The sequence below is a fragment of the Hypomesus nipponensis genome, chromosome 8 (assembly GCF_054491055.1).
Source record: "Hypomesus nipponensis isolate SF chromosome 8, ASM5449105v1, whole genome shotgun sequence".
Taxonomy (NCBI): domain Eukaryota; kingdom Metazoa; phylum Chordata; class Actinopteri; order Osmeriformes; family Osmeridae; genus Hypomesus; species Hypomesus nipponensis.
The window spans coordinates 15,126,735-15,144,046 of NC_140368.1; the positions used below are offsets into that span (position 1 = coordinate 15,126,735).

Genomic DNA, 17,312 nt, shown 5'->3' on the forward strand with positions numbered 1-17,312 from the left:
AAACAAAAGAAAGGTTTGAGGTTACTCTGAAAATTATTAATAAAATAGGCTTCTAATAATAAAACTGCTAAATCCTTCTCTAACTAGGCTCCTCTATCATGCATAATGAAACTTAACGTTTTTTAAGTAATCAATAAGCCTGCGCTGCCCTCATTACTCAAATGATGCCGTTCAGGGCGTTCAAATTACATAATAGGACGATAATAGGAGGATAATAGGACATAATAGGGCAACCAACAAGTTGTTTATATCTGATTACAATTTAATAAGTTATCTAGCGCTGCATCTTCATGAGCTACATTTGGCCTCCTTCTCTTCCAACCAACCAGTATCACCTCTCCTCCATCTGAGTGATGCATGTCATTTTTACAAACTTATTATCAAGGGAACACAATGGTCAGAACTGTAGTCATACACTTAAATGCTTTTTGAAATATGTAAACACCAGGAGAGTATGGGCAGCTGGGGCAGCCGCAAGCACACCCTCACAATTTCCCCAGAACTTGTATGCTCTCTAGTTTTTGTTGTTGTGTCAGTGTACGCGTGAATTCGGGACTGTGTTGACGTTGGTTTGGTTAGCAGCTAGCATGTTAGAGTTCGGTAGTATGTGAAGACGTTAGCTGTATGTCTGGCTACTCTAAACGCAGTTTAGGTTAACTATTATAGATGCTTGTGAGTATGTTAGACTTGTGTTATATGTGTAAGCTCTCAGTTATTATTATTTGTAATGTGAATGAGTATTCTATTTCACCCGCAAAGATGCACGTTACTGACTTGGTTAAAATTATAGGTTACTGAAATGGACGTAAATGACCACTAGATGGCAGCAAATCACATAGTAACCACCATTATTATGCTGTTATTAGCAATTGGTTGTGTGTCTGCGATATGTTCATATTAAACCTTTATGTGAATGTTATGTATGCATACTAATGTATAATCTGTATTTGATTCCCCTTTGATAGACCACAAACAAGATAAAATAGTACATAAATATGCCTGAGTCCTGTGTACTGCTGTGCTGCCTGCAATAACCACTAGGGATGTAACGATATCAAAATCTCACGGTACGATACAATTTCGATATTGACCTCAAGGTACAATATTTATTGCGATATTGTGGAAAAGCTCACGGTATTGTTAAATAGCTCACGATAGTGTTTGTGATGATAATAGCAAAAAAAATAATGACATTTAAAAAAAGTGTGAAGCGCGTGTCCTTGCTATTCTCCGACATGCACTCTAACAATCACTGCTGAAAGACGGCCTATTTTTGTCCTATTTTCTGTAAAGCAATACAGTTAGGCTACTTAAAGTATGTTCTATTAATGGCAGAAATATGCCAATTAATAATTGACATAACAACTTATTGTAAATGGTCAGTAGCCTAGCCTATCGATCAAGGTACTCGAAAGCATGTACACTGTCGGCTTCATTTGATCTTGATAGGCAAAGCATTCTTTAGCAAATAATAACAGTATACCCACTGTTAACTAAAACTACTTCAGCATAATAATGCACCTAAAATACAAACGTGAGCAAGGGCAGCAATCGCTATCGAATCAACAGGCATGCAATTCTGCTAGCAGGGGAAGAATACAAACAACGAAAATCACCAGTTTAAATTAGCAATAACTGTAGACTAATACAATAACAGGCTTTAATGAACTGAAAACACAAGTTATACGACTTACAGTTCTCAAAGACGCACACACGCAATCTCAACTGCGCTGTGAAGCGCGTGTCCTTGCTATTCTCCGACATGCACTCTAACAATCACTGCTGATAGACGGCCTAAAATCTTGTACAGCCCTATTTCTGATACCGTGGCGGCAGAAATGTAGCCGTGGCGGGCCGCCACGACAAAATCAACATAGGGGGAAACACTGATGGTTGTTGTGACGACGCAGCGCAAAGGATCATGGTCTATGTAGTTAACAATGATTTGTTCCGCGGGACTGTGTTTATTCCTCTTGCTTTTTGACGGACACCTGTCCTTTTAATATTGTAACCCAACCACGACGATATCGAGACACGTTTACCACCGCGATAGCGCGATATAGTCAATATCGTTACATCCCTAATAACCACGTAATCTCAGAGGAACGCATTCCGACTCCAGAGGTGTTCTAACAGACACACCAGGGCGACACCACCATATCTGAACCTGAACCTATACAGTCCTTTAACCCAAATCGTTCATCAGTTTTACACTGGGGTATATTTCCTCAGAATGCGATGTCGTGGAGCAAGAATGTTGGTTCGCGTTCGTTACTATACAGTTTGAATGACGAATTTTAAGGATTTTGTGTTGAAAATAGCATCTGATATTTACACAGATAACAGACATCCTTCTCCTGAATTCAACAACAAAGACGGTTTAATGTGAGACTTCTGTCTCCCCTTCTTTTGGATGCGATATCGAGACGAAATCCTTCACTCTTTGAATCGCGCGCGCTCCCGCGAGGGGGTGCCAATCCAGAGAGTCATGCATCGGGTGATACAACACCTGTTAACAACAAACTGAGGCTTTAACGTATCGACCGAGCTTTAACGAGGTTGATACGCCGAAACCAAAGTTATATGGATGGTAAAACTCTTATTCTTCGCTTTCGCTCATTTTTCGTCGGAGGGCATTACGGGTCCGTATTGAACTGTCGGTAGGTAACCACGCGGATGGCATGACTGCGCATCAGCCAATCGGAACGCTACTCATAACTTTTTTGAGTCATTTGTTTTTAACTGAAGTGTTGTCTCATGTGAGGCAGTTGATTTTGTTTGTAATGAATAATCGAGTGTGATGATGAAGTACGGTATGGTTATTTTGTACCATTTCTTAATAGAATTTACAGAACAATTACTTTACCGTGATATATACCGTAACCGTGATATACAATTACTCATACCGTGATAGAAGATTGCGGCCATATCGCCCACCCCTTGTTCAAAGCACATACATTTTCTGGAAAAAAAACTCCAAAGCAAACCCAGGCAAACCACAACATCAGGGGCCTCATGTATAAACGTTGCGTACGCACAAAAAGCTTGCGTACACTGGTTTTCACACACACTTTGTGATAAAGATTTACTTGACGTATGAATGTGGGGGCCACCATGGAAAGTTTTGAGCAGACGTGAGAATGCGCGGACCGTCCGCAACGTCTTGTCTGGCACTATGTGGCACTATATACTACTACATGGCGAATTCTAACTGAAAAGTGCAGAAACTCACCAAACATTACAAAATACAGTTTCCACTACTATGTTTATGACGTTGACTATTCCAAAAAATAAAAAAATAAAAGATTTTGATCTGATCATCAATGTGGATGATCACATCAAAATGTCAATACCCAAAACGGGAAATGCTATAGCCTTCTGTTTATTCCGCCACCACTTAATAACTTCTATCAAACTTGAGGGTGTCAAACAAACGACAAAATCACTCAGGAAATGCATGTCACTCTAGCCCTATAGCTGCCATTCTATTAGATGCGCCACCACTCGTTTCTTAATTTAAAGTTTTACATTGGACCATTTCTTTTTAATTTCTGCCATGGTCCGGTTCTCCGAACCCACAGTATTTATGGCCCTATAATAATAATTATTATTTTATTTGTAATGCACTTTATATTTAGCTAACTCTCAAAGTGCGACCGGTTAATAACCTTTTTACGTGTTTAGCCATTTTACCGGATTTCTTTGAATAAATGCAGCGGCGTTTATTAAATAACGTTCATTTTGGTGCAGCGTTTCTTCGAGGGCGGCGTTTTTCGAAGAAATACGGTAATTCAGACAAAAATGACCTCAGGAGCACATTTATAGACCATCTGCATATTCATTTATGGGAGGAGGCAAGGCGGGTTCAGTGGCTTGTTCACGTGCGGTCAATCTCACGTTGATTGTGATTTATAAAAGAAAGGTGCACAGGACCTGGCGTACAACTGGTTTTATATATGTGAATGTTTCTGTGCATAGGTACTTTGAGTTTGGCCGTACACCATCTTCTGGTATGAAAGCTGCACAATCCTTTATACTTGAGGCCCCAGAAGGCCAGTACATCAAGCAAACATCATAAATCCAATGGAGCAGTAAATGTATCCACAATTCCTGCCCATCTGAACCAGGTACGTCCTACCCTGGGCAAAAAAAATCATGTTCAAAAGATGACTGTGTTATAGTTGTGTGGAAGAAGATAGACTAAAGCTGTGCCAGGAGTCCAATAAAGAGCAAGGATTGCATGACTTGCATTGCTTTCCCTCTGCAATCACTGAACCTCAACCCTTATGGACGTCTTTGTAGGGCTGTCCCACTATTAAGATTTTCTTTGGCCGCCCAAGACTCAACAAAAACAACTGAAAATCGACTGATCGAACTTTGAAACGCTTAAAAATAAAAAATAAAAATGTACAAAATTTTTTCCTGTATCACAGCTGAGCCCCCCCCAATTCTCTGCTAATTAGAATTAGAGCAGAAAAGACTTGATCAACCATTACACAGCTCTATACTGGATGGGTAGCTCACACACATACTAGGGATGGAGATTTGAACTGATTTCACTATTCGATTAGTATCCGAAATTATTTCCAAATATCCGGATAATCTATTTTGTTAATGTGGTTCCGTTATGTAATTAGCCTGACGTGACGCAAAGCATACAGTAAACACATGAACCACCACACATTCTGGCAATAATTGGGACTGTTAAACTATTAGATTAAATAAGGGTTGAATAAAGAAAACAAATGAAAGATCAATTTATTAACATGACGAAAAGACAATGAACTTGAAAAGATGTTGCGTCTTCAGACTTAGGCTCTTAATTTGGCGGAAAAGCGATTAGCCTATTATTATGTGAAATAAAAAGTAGGCTACATTGGACTAAATTAAACACATTGGGTAGGCTATCCTCCATAAAAACGAAAGACACACGGAGAAACATTGCATATTAACTTGGATATTAACTTGGAACCGGAATCCTATAGGATACGGTGCGCCACCACACAATGCAAACATAAACAGCCGATTACGCTAGCTCTACATGGCTACTGGTAAGAAAATATATAAGCCACAACTGCATTAGCCATACGCATTTTTATTCAGGAGAATTAGCATGTAAACATGCTCATGGGAGAGGCGAGTACGGAGTCGATTTACGAGCAGGCCGGCGTAGAAAAGACTGCAGGAACTGAGGTTGCTGCGAGGTACTGCTTAGCCAGGACACTATACTTCTTGTAGCGCCAAATGAAATTAAAGGAGACTCGCAGCAGAACACAGGCGTAGCCTACCTTTTTTGATGGTTTTCATCATTTTCTAACGTCACAACTATTAGAATTCACAACACGACGCAACAGTTTTTCAATAAAACATTTTTTTAAATCAAACTACGCTCATAAGTATTCAAAAAAAGTATTCGAATACTAACTTACTTTAGGATATCCGGATATTCGATTAACCACGCCCATCCCTAACACATACACACACTAACACTTTTATACCCTGCTCCCCCTGGGTTCCTAAAGCCTTGATGGAGCAGACAGCAAGAAAGCTCTATCTTTTCTGCCGCCCCCTTCCCACCCTCCTGACCCCTCCCTGCATGCCCCTGGCAGTGGCCGCTCCTCTCACCAATGCTCCGCTGCTCAGCAAGATCATGAAGATGATGAAGGACTCAAACCAGCTGTGCTCCACGATCTGGTAGCAGGTCTTCCTCAGTCTCCACCATGTCTGGCCCAGTCCTGCCGATGTGTTGATGTCACAGCACAGACACTGCCGAACACACACTGGGGACGAGAGGGAGGCATTAACGTAGGTGACAGATGTTGGTATTCTTTTACAGATCATGAAAGTGCAGATTTTAAGCTTTCAAATGAAGTATCAAACAGATTTCTGAAAATGTTTGAAGATATCTTTATTTGAATACTAGCCTCAAATAAACTAGCAGAGAAAATCCCCTCGAAATATCTATTACTTTTCACAATTCCCAGGGAGGTAATTGCTATCCATATGGACAGAAGTGTTACAACTGTGCTAGGTAGCTAAAGTAGCTAACAACTCTTGAGCCAAGGAAGGCAAAAGCATGACTGTCAATTTTCTGCATTTTTAGCACATAACAGCCACAGGAAAACATTAACATGCTTGTCTTTACAGCAGCAATACATTTGTTAATAACAGAGGCAATTAATAATGTGTTAAGTGTAGCACTAATTAGCATCTGCCATAGTAGCAACCTTACACTAAACAAACATACTACCATGTGTCATTGTTTATGGCTGGTGGCTTCACCAAAACCAAGTCACAATAGACAGTGAAACTAAAGATGCTAATCAAACTCAACCCCATCATGCTCCCAAAACTCGACTAGAAAAAATGTCTTTACTTTGAGGTTTTAATCTTAAAAACTTTTGTGTAAATTAATAAGAATATAAATAATTATATAATAAAAGGCTGAAATAAATGAATAACTATATAATTTAATGCTTAGTCAACCCCATAAATCAATAATTCACAAATGTAACAAGACCTTAAACATGCAAATGATAAAAATACTTGTTTTATATTTATATATTATTTACACATTTGCATATTTATGTATTCATATATTTATTTAATTATTCATACATTTATGTATATATACACGTGAAAATGTCATTTATCCATATTGTAACTTACTCAGGGGGCAGGTTAAAGTCTCTGATTGGTGAACCGTATTAGCCTCAGTTGCTTTACATTTACATTTATTAGACGCTCTTATCCAGAGCGACTTACAGTAAGTACAGGACATTCCCCCAAGGTAAATGGAGTCATTTTGCACGGCCAGGGAATCAAACCGGCAACGTTCGGATTGGTAGCCTGAATCCTTAACCGCTCAGCCATCTGACCCCCTATCTTTGACCTCTGATCTCTGACCCCACCTTTACCATGACGATCGTGAATACAGTTTTATTCATTTCTGTGTCAGTCCAAAAAGTTTGGGAATTGACATTTGCCTCTACGTGTTCAGGTGCAGCCAATCGACCATCGTAGCATGCTCATTTTCATTTACTGAATCTGCAGTGGGTGCTGCCATCTTGAATTAGGAAAAAGCAGAGGCATAGACCTGTTATTAAGTTGACCCAGCATCAAATCTGAAAGGGGATTTTAGTTTCCCCATTTTGGATTGGTTACAAACGCAGCAAATACCAGAACAAATTTCAGCCAATATTTTGAGCCAAGTTTGGGGGGGTGGGGTGGATGCTTTGGGATATTATGGCCCAATCCCAATGTCCACCCTCACAGACTTACAGACTTTGAGATGCGTTCTTGCTAAGTCTGTAATGCCTTACGTGCGTGTTCACTACAGCGGAGCGGCGACGTGGGGCGTCGGCTTCCAATTCATTTTCAATTAAATCGGGCGTTGACGCTCGCGTAGGGCATTGTGGGAAGACGAGCGGAGCGTTGCAAGTTGGATTTTCTCAACTTTTCATGTAAATGAGGAGCAGGAAAACGCTAGCAAACGCTGGTAAACATTTCTAGGTTTTACAATTTCAAGATGGAGGACAAACTTATCGTATGTGTCTGCACACCCAGTTCTATTCAGAACAAAGTTACGTAATGTGACAAGCCGGTGTGTTTTTAAACTTTTAATTCAGTCTTGTCACATTACGTGACTGATCTGTGCCACTGCTAGCTTGCTAGCCCAGCCTACAAACGACTGGTTGAGTGACCGGTGGTGTAACATGTATTCTTCTGTAATCTTGCACTATTAAAATATTCTGTATTTTTACACAAATGTAAAAGTTGTATTTTGATACAAGTCTTATTATGTGAATAATAAGACTTGTGAGATATTGTGAGTACATGAACCCAAGTCTGCACGCTTGGCCATGGCTGCAACAGTGACCTTAGAGAACTACAACTCTGTATTAACCCTTTCCTGCCTAAGCCAAAATTCTGAACATTCCATATGCTGTTGAAATATGATATTCATATTAATATTCATATTTTATGATTTTTCAATTATACACCTTAACTGTTCATACCATATTGAAGAGGAGAACTAGGGGATTTTTATGATGTGAATAAATATGGTTATTTAAACAAATCATCCTTTATCAAGGTGATTTCAGGAAGCAGGATTTTTTTTTTAACAAAAATCTTCTCCATCCACCATACCTCATCAACTAAATTTTTAACAACTTTAATTACAAGATGCAGGAATACTTTGAGTAGGTGAAATATCCACAAATCTGTGGGCAATATAGAACAGAAGACAGATTAGAAATATCATATTTTGATTAAAAGTTATGACCATTATAGTGATTAGTGGAAACATGGGGGAAACCGGAATTCCTCTCACCCAAAAGTAGCGAGCGTTGAGCTATGGCTGGATACTCCTCTCCGTAACAAAAAAACTTTCGTCATTCTTCCACAATCGACCGAATTTATGGAACGCCGAGTTAGTCAAAATTAAATAAATAGGTAAATGAATAGATAAATACATACATAAATAAATACGGCTATGAAATAAACTCTGAAAAAAAAAAAATGGTAATAAATATATAAATATAACATTATGTAATTATATAGCTGAATCCATTTACCGACATCAATAAATAAATACATTTATTTATTTCAAAATTATGTTTTTGTAAAGACAACATTTATTTATTTCATGGGACTTTTATTTCCTAAAGCCACATTTATTTATTTTGAGACTTTTACGCACCACATTTATTTCCAACTGTATTTCCACACCACATTTATTTCCACACCACATTTATTTCTGTGCTGTATTTATTTCAGATCTCACATGCAAATGAGAGGGGCGTGGTTATCGTCAGACCAACGCAGCAGATAACTATGCTACCTGTATGGGGGTGACAGTGGCATCGCACTGCCGAAAAGCTTACAATGTAGACAAGCTTTGCCCATTATGTCGTCTCTGCCTGTTTATCATTGGTTCCCAAGGGGAGTGATGGCGGTGAGCTAGTAGCCTATGTGTGGGGACTTGGTCTTTGATAGCTATGAGGTAGCGCTGAAGTTACCTTTGTAAACATTGCTTTCGCTCGTGTGACGTGTAACTCGTCTGCAAAGCTAACAATCATTGCCAACACTACGTCTTCCTAGGTGGTATGTTGGCTATCACCGGTCTCGAACTTGGCAACTTTAGGCCAAGCGGCTGGCTATCCATCTAGCTAGCTGACAAAATAATAAAAGGACGACATCAGTGTGGCCATTTCAGCTTAAGCTAGCTACTGTTGAGCTAGTAGTGTTGTGCTGTATTGGCACATACCTGAACAGCCAAACCCATTTTGTCACTGAATGGTCATTAAAACGAGTCAAGTGGTAGTGGTTTGATTTAATATTGAATAATTCCATAAATTATAATATCTGGGTTTGGTTATTGTGTACCGTGTTGAATGGGTCTTGACACGTCTTGGTTAGTTGCAACTTTAAATTGCCAATAATAACAAAGCGTTAAGAAACTTGACTTTAATTGGAAGCAGTAGCCAACTGTAAATCCAAAGGTATGGTAATGTCTGGAATGGTCTGGCTTCACTTCAGGTCTCGTCTCACTAAATGGTAATACATGGCATAATGGTGAGGCTAGATAGTTATAATCAGGTGCCTTATCGACCTAGCTATCCACATAATAGCAGAGCGATGTAGCCTATGGTGGCAGTGATTGTCTTCTTTGTTGCTAGCTGTGTTAGCTAACATTACCTGGCACTTATCACCCCCCACTACCTGTACATCTTGCACATGAACAGTGCTCGATAAGTCTCAAACTATTTAAGACTTCAATATCTATGTTCTGTAAAGCACTTATCCGCCCAAGTACCTCTACAAAATCTACTATCTGTGTCAAAATAATATATCCTGACAAGCCTTTTCGGCAGTGCGATTCCACTGTCACCCCCATACAGGTACAGGTATAGCTATCTGCTGCGTTGGTCTGACGATAACCACGCCCCTCTCGTTTGCATGTGAGATCTGAAATAAATACAGCACAGAAATAAATGTAGTGTGGAAATAAATGTGACGTGGAAATATATGTGGAAATAAATATGGCGTGTAAAAGTCTCAAAAAATAAATAAATGTGGCATTAGGAAATAAAAGTCCCATGAAATAAATACATGTTGTCATTACAAAAACGTCATTTTGAAATATATAAATGTATTTATTTATTGATGTCGGTAAATTGATTCAGCTATGTAATTATATAATGCTGTATTTATAGCATTTATTGCCATCTTTTTTTATTTCATAATTTATTCCATAGCCATATTTATTTATGTATGTATTTATCTATTTATTTACCTATTTATTTATTGATTTAATTGTGACTAACTCGGCGTTCCATACGGATTGGCCAAACAAGGCATGCACAATTAGCTTAAAGTTTACATAATCTAGCTAGTAGTGATGTGTCGTTCCTGAACGATTCGTTCATTTTGAACAAATCCTTATAAGGACTCGGGAGTAACGAGTCCTCTCAACGAGTGATTCGTTAATTTCCCGACTCGGTCTTTCTACGAGTCTATAGGTGCGTTCGACTTCCTGCAGCGCCGACAGTCGGCTGCCTTGAAGCTGAGAATGCCATTGGCTGCTTAAAGTCAGCCAGGCTGCAGGCGGCTGCAGGCGACACCGGCGCTGCATGAAGTCGAACGCACCTTTTGGATCATTTTTCACGTGACCTGCATAGGCTCTGTAGCTAGAGGAAACGAACGATTCATTCATTTCCCGACTCGGTCTTTCTACGAGTCTTTGGATCATTTTTCACGTGACCTGCATAGCCTCTGTAGTTAGAGGAAACGAACGATTAGTTGTTGGGAAAATTGAAGATGTAGCACATTTATCCTGTATAAGAATGATTCTGTGTTCAGCATTCCTTGTGTGTAGAGAGAGGCCTACCCCCAAATCTGAACTTTGGGGAACACGAGGCATATGTAAACAAGGTGACCTGGGCTGACCACTCTCTCTTACTGGAGAGGCCATAAAAGATGTCTGGCCTTATCTGTGTTGGGTGAATCATGCGGTCAAGCTTACAGGGGTCAAAAGGCACACACACTCAAACACGCACGCACACACTCCTGCGCCAGGTCTATGCAAGGAGCCAATGAAGAAGAGCAATGGAACATTTGCATGCCTTTGTCTTAACCAATGACTGTAAAGAGCGGTTCTGCTTAAATAGCTAGCTAGCACAACATGCTAGCGGACAAACTTTGTATTGCGATCAGACTTTGTCTCCTTGCTGGCAAGCATTTAACTATTGTACTTTCTTTGAATCCGACGACTCTGTGCATTACTTGAGAAATTATCCTAACAAATTGGTCCCTGCAAGCCGGATCTCAATATCTTTTTCCCCTGTCCAGGGTCGGGACCGAATCCGTGCACGGCAGGGGTTTTTAAACTCCTGATAAAAAGACCTTGCAGCTAATTGCTGTTTCTCAAAGGCCGGTCCCACTGGAGGTTGGTAAAGAAGTGACGAGATTAAAAGAATAGCCTGAGGCACAGTCTCGTTGAATTTCAAGGTGAGAACAAGATTTGTGTTTTATTTTTACAAATATGTTTAAGGCCAAATTGATTTAAAAATTCCATAGTGTAGTCGTTAAAGGTGCACTCTGGTCCTTATCTGCTAAGATCTGGTTAAAGCCCAGTGCAGCAAGTAGGGCGTCATATTTACTGAGATCCGTGATCTGTGACGCATTGGGAGCAGAAAGATCGGTGAAGTAAATAGACAGTAGGTTTTGCTAAGAATATGGCACCGGGAGATCCGGGAAACAGAATCAGTTACGGCCTGACCGACCAGAACTGAGATATTTGAAACATATCTGAGTTTGGTGGTAGTTAAATACCTAACCAAATGGAAAGATTATTGCTGATTTATGTGGGAATGCCATTGCAGTAAAACTGAGGGATGAAATACTCCGCTGTGAAGTTGTACACTAAAACTCTAAATGGATCCTGACCTGTAGATGTATATTGGTTGAATTTGACACATAATAACTGATTGTTATTGCTGATGAATTGGGAATTGTAATTTACACATGGTAAAGGCGTTTGACATGCCATTAGAGAGTGGAGTTCTGCATTAGTGCGTTTATTGTTGCTGAGATGTAATTGTTTTGATAGATCTGGGTCTGGTGGTAGACACGTGCCTTACAAACGTGTTATTAAATCCTAGCCAAACGAACAGGTTGAGGCCTGGGCGACCAGGACTCAGATATATGTGTGAACAAAAGATAGGACTTTTCAGTGTACAATGCAGAATTTGAACTCTCTATTTTTAAGTTAAAGTTAAATTAGACGTGCAGTTCTATCACCTACATTTGCTTAATTCAGATCCAGTTGTGAGATAGTGAAGACTAATCACAGAGTCATACTCACTAAGATGTGGTGCCGGAGTCCGGGAAGCAGCGTTAGTAACCTATTTTACTAAGTTCTGTAGAATACCAGTGAAGCGGGTAGGCTGTCCACAGCCTGTGAGAAGGCTACAGGTAAAAGATATCTCCGTGCGCCCGTAAAAAAGATCCAGTCTGAAGGACTGAAGTGTATACAAGGGGAAATAATTCGCGATTGTTGTTAAGGCCTAATTTTTATGTTGTTATTAAAATAGTACTAAGAATTGATAGGATTGTAAATATCGTGGTTCTATATAAATATAACCATGGTTAATTGTTTTAAAAGTTGTACATTGGAAGTGTGAAATGCTTAGAGATATGGAAACCAAAATTCGGGTTCAATGGTGAAATTGAAGTTTGAATTCCGTTTTTGGGGTTAAAGAGTGAGGAGAATGTGGTAATTTGTCTCAAATGAGTCTCAAAGAAGGCTGACATGATTCTAGGAAATTGCCAGTCCGCTGTCTGTTGAATAATGTCAGAAAAATTGCCAGAAAGACAGCGCTTGGATCGGAAAGATCAAGGCTGTGGTTTCGTGAGTGTCCAGAGAGACAGGAAAAATGGCAAAGGTATTTGTCAGAGTTTACAGACCGATTCAACGGCGATGGCGGCGGGTACAGGCTAGTAAAGGAATTGCAGCTTGACATATGAGATAAAAGATGAGTAACCGCACGACGCATGCGCAGAGAAATTGAGAGATTGAAAAGACGCAAATTTAGAGAAATAGGCGAATTTGATATTAATTTGGTGATTTTTAAAACATGTTACGTGATGAATATTTGCTAACAAGGTTTTTGGTTGTTTGAGTACATTTTACATGAGTTTCAGAAATTCCGAGGAAAGGTGGGGGCTAAAAGTGTCCCGTTACGTTGAAGTTTTACAAAGGTGATCCCAGAGGGTAATTCTGCATAAATATGTGAGTATTAATGCTGAAGGATGTGTCCGTTTGGATGAATTCGAAGTTTGGTGGTTAACAAATGCGTGATCAACATTTGTTGTAATTCCTAGCCAAACAGGGAGGTTTTTGGAGCCTTTCCGACCAGAACTTGTATTTATAAGCGGCATATCTGTGTGAAGGTATTCAATAAGAATGCAGAAATTACACCCCTGGTTTATACATTGGTTCTAATACCTACATTAGGAAGAGTTATAGAGCAAAATTAAGTGAATAGAAGGTAAACGCCAACCATCTGTGTTGTTCAAAGAAAAATAAGTTTTTGCTTTGTTCCAGAGCGCGCTGTTTGTTTGATTCGAGTTTGAAGCGGGCGCTGATGGAAACAGTGATAGATTTGAGTTATTAAAAATTAAGAGTAATTGAGAAAGTAACAAGAGTGTTGCATTAAATCATAATACAAACTATAAACTATTAAAATTAAATATTTTCATTTAGGGTTTTTGGTCCGCAAAATTGAGATTTGAAGAATTGTCCGTGCATTACGCATGCCGTGGGCACAATGGCTGGTAAATATAAGAATATTCAAAGGAGTATTCTGTATTACATGCTTTGATAAGACTTTTGAGAAGTTATAGAATAAGGTTTTGTTTTACGGGCTTATTTTACTCTTGTTAAATTGTGAATTTAAAGGTTTAAAACAGAAAAAGGGAGAATTTATATTTTCTTTTGTCTTAAGGGCATTGTTTGGTTGACGTGATTACGGAGTGTAATACTGGCATGAGTGACTTAGGTCTGGGAGCAGTTTTAACTGTCCGAACATTGATTTGGTGAAACAACATTATGATAACGATAGTTTAAAGCAAATTGAAATGTGACTCAGAGAATTAGTAGAAGGCTAATTTTGAAATCAAACGGTGAGATTTAGCCAATAATGGCAACCTTGTGTGTTATGGGAACTTATGGGAAGTTTGTGTTCAGACAGGCAGGTTGTTTTTATTTGGCAAAGGAATGTTTTGTTCAAGGATTTGAGTTAATTTGAAATTGTAACTTTATTATCTACATCTGATTTTAATAACCACGTGCACATCAAATATCCATTGACATGGAATCAATTGATTGCACTTTTCCAGTTGGGTTATTTTCACAAATGTTTTATTTGGGTTTGAAGAAATGTATGTGAAAAAGTTATGAGGAAATGATTAGAAAGTTTCCTAAACGATTGGTTTAAGAGGATCATAGAAGGTTATGAAATGAAACAAGAGAACGTTTTGTGGTTGTGAAGAGATGATTGGTTTAAACACTTTGATGTTCTGAAAAGGGAACTATTGCATATACTTTAAGTATATGGGAAAACATTTTAAGTAAAAATAGTCAAATCTAGGGTTTTTAAGAGTTTTGATAAAGGTATTAGATGCAGTTTGGTTATAAATGAGAAAGAGAAAATAACTAAAATATACTTTTATTTTGAGTTTGATTGTAATTTGGCTTTAAGTTTTATTTTGATGTTTTGTCAAGAGCATGACACAATGGTTGGGATAAACAGTTAGTCTGTGGTGAGATTGTATTAATGAATGGTATTAGTGCATAAGGAGGGTTCTTATAACCTTTGTTCTGAAAGAATTTGGGAAGACTCATTAAGTCTGATAAATTGTGGTTATGATGGTTCGTGCTAATTAGCTTGTTTTGGACTGCAGCCAAAGCAGGTTATGAAGTTCTACCTATCTGACCTTTATAGAAAATATAGTTGGGAAAAAATGTTTGGTTACTTGCTACATTAAGAACATTATGTGGTTTATATTTTCATTTGAGAAACATACAGAATAAATTCTGGTTTGGGATGACAATGGTTTTTATCATATCTTTGACAAAAAGAGGTGTGATTTGGTTAAACAGAGAATCTAAAATGATATAGAGTGGATGAGTCAAACCAGGAGATTGGGTATTGATTAAAGTTATTAAAAGAAAGAACTGGTCCAGCCCAGGTGGGAGGGACCATAACAGGTACTGCTCACCACACCCACTGCAGTCAAAATAGCAGACAGGACGTCTTAGATGCATTTGTCACATTGTAAGAAAGTAAGGGACATTGATACAGGGACAGATTAGTTACGCACCACAGTCTTGAGGCACAAGTCTGACTACAAAGGGGAGTCATTCTCTTAAAGAAAGGCGCGTCTCAACCTCAGTGAAGAAACCAACAGCCAACAGAGACATAGGGTGTAGACTAAATAGGCTAAAAAGATAGGAGACAGTAAGCAGGGACAGGTAGAAAAGATGGATGACCCATTTCCTTGTCCGTAGTATTGTGACATCCGTGGTACCATATTTAGCTTACTGTTGCTAATATTCATAATAGTCTTCCCTATACTATGGTTTGAAAAAGTGATTGCTCCTGTATGATGCCCCTAGTGGAAAAAATAGGACAGATAAAGACAACACCGCTGAGACGAGCAGAACACACTAGTATTAAGAACTGGATTTACTGACAGAAAATTAGTGGTTGGAATGGATAATGTTTAAACTCGCAAAAAGGGAAGTCCAACTGTCTTGCATGCGCCAAGCTAGACCTCAACTAGGCACAGTGCTATTCCGGCTGATTCAACAGATTACACAGGGTATAATGTGTGCTTCAACATTATGACAATAGTTTTATGTTTACTGAACAATGAAATAGCATCTCATTACTGTTCGCTATGGTTAAAAGATGCAATGTTTTAACCTCAGTGACTATCTACAAGGAAAGATATTGATTATGAAGAATTTGTTTGCTCAACTAGATGTTCATACTGATAACATTGATTTTATTTTTCTGGGAATGTTAAAACATGTGTGGCAGCGAAAGAGGCAGCCATACAAGTCTGTCTGTCTTGACATTAGAAAAGGTATAATGGGGATGAGACTGTCTTGAGAGATATGCAAGAATTGTCACCAAAATGAGGGGTTGTGTAAATCCACAGGAGGAACTTATGTTACTGAAGAATCTATTTCGTTATGCTATAATATTGAGCCATGAGATTCATCATGTCTCAACAGGAGGGAGTGATAACGAAAGAGTGTTCACAGCATGTGGATTTGCAAACTATTCAAGAAAACTTTAAGAAAAAACTTTTTTAGCATACCCGATTTGAGTGAGAGCAAGATATGCATGAACTTTATTGAGCTAAAGAAATGTTGTAAAGATTCAGGAATGGGCCGATGACGAGTCAGTTGCTTTCAACTGACCTCTGTGAGAATGTAATTTTAATTACTGTGTAGTCTACTTCTTCTGAAATTCGCAGACAGGAGAAAGATGCTGTCTCAATCCAGTGAGAGGTTCCTGACCTAAGGAGACTGGATTGTGGTGACGGATTTGACACGTTAAGTCCTGGAAAATGACCCAAGGTGAACGAGGTCATTCCTGTCTAGTTTCAGAGGTGATAAACAAGGAGATATCATGGTACACGTGAGTCAAGCGTGCATTTTGTTTGACGTCAAAATAAGGAAAACTCCGCACTGTGCCTGTAGTACAGTGCGTTGAGGTTGCCGTTGTAACTAGACTACATCTTCTACAAGAAGATTACACAATCACCATGCACACAATCATGGCATCCGTTTCAACAAATTGGACTTTGAGAAACAAGGAAAAGTAAAGATTTAACTGTTTCATTGATAACAATGCAAATGTTAAATAGATTTAGAAGTGAAGTTTTAATCTTGAGATAAGTGAGAAACTTTTCTGTGGAATAAAATTTAGGTACAAACACTCCTATCATGATACGTTCTACCAGTTACGTAAATATGTTCCAGTTGATTTGTTATGTTCCAGGGCAGAAGTTTGAATGTTTTGAGAACAGTTATGGACTGTCGGAAGAGGTGATAACAATGCTGTTTCATTATGTGACTTGATGAAGTATTACTTGGGAATTGCATTAAAGCTTCATGTTTAGTTTTTGAGAAACTTGGTTATACTACAGAAAATTGATATTAATTTGAGAAGAAACAGAAATTGATAACATATAATGAGATTTCAGGATTTGTGCCCAAGTGATGTCTTATC

The 17,312-nt window shown here is 38.7% G+C and overlaps 1 protein-coding gene across 1 annotated transcript in view; it reads right to left on the bottom strand.

Annotated features, from left to right (window-relative positions):
• LOC146275287 (sodium channel protein type 5 subunit alpha-like) overlaps positions 1-17,312 on the bottom strand; it is a 231,935-nt gene that overhangs the window by 23,924 nt on the left and 190,699 nt on the right. Inside the window, exon 17 of the mRNA XM_084702521.1 lies at positions 5,626-5,780. Within this exon, the coding sequence (XP_084558647.1) occupies positions 5,626-5,780 (155 nt within the window). The remainder of the gene's footprint in view (positions 1-5,625; positions 5,781-17,312) is intronic.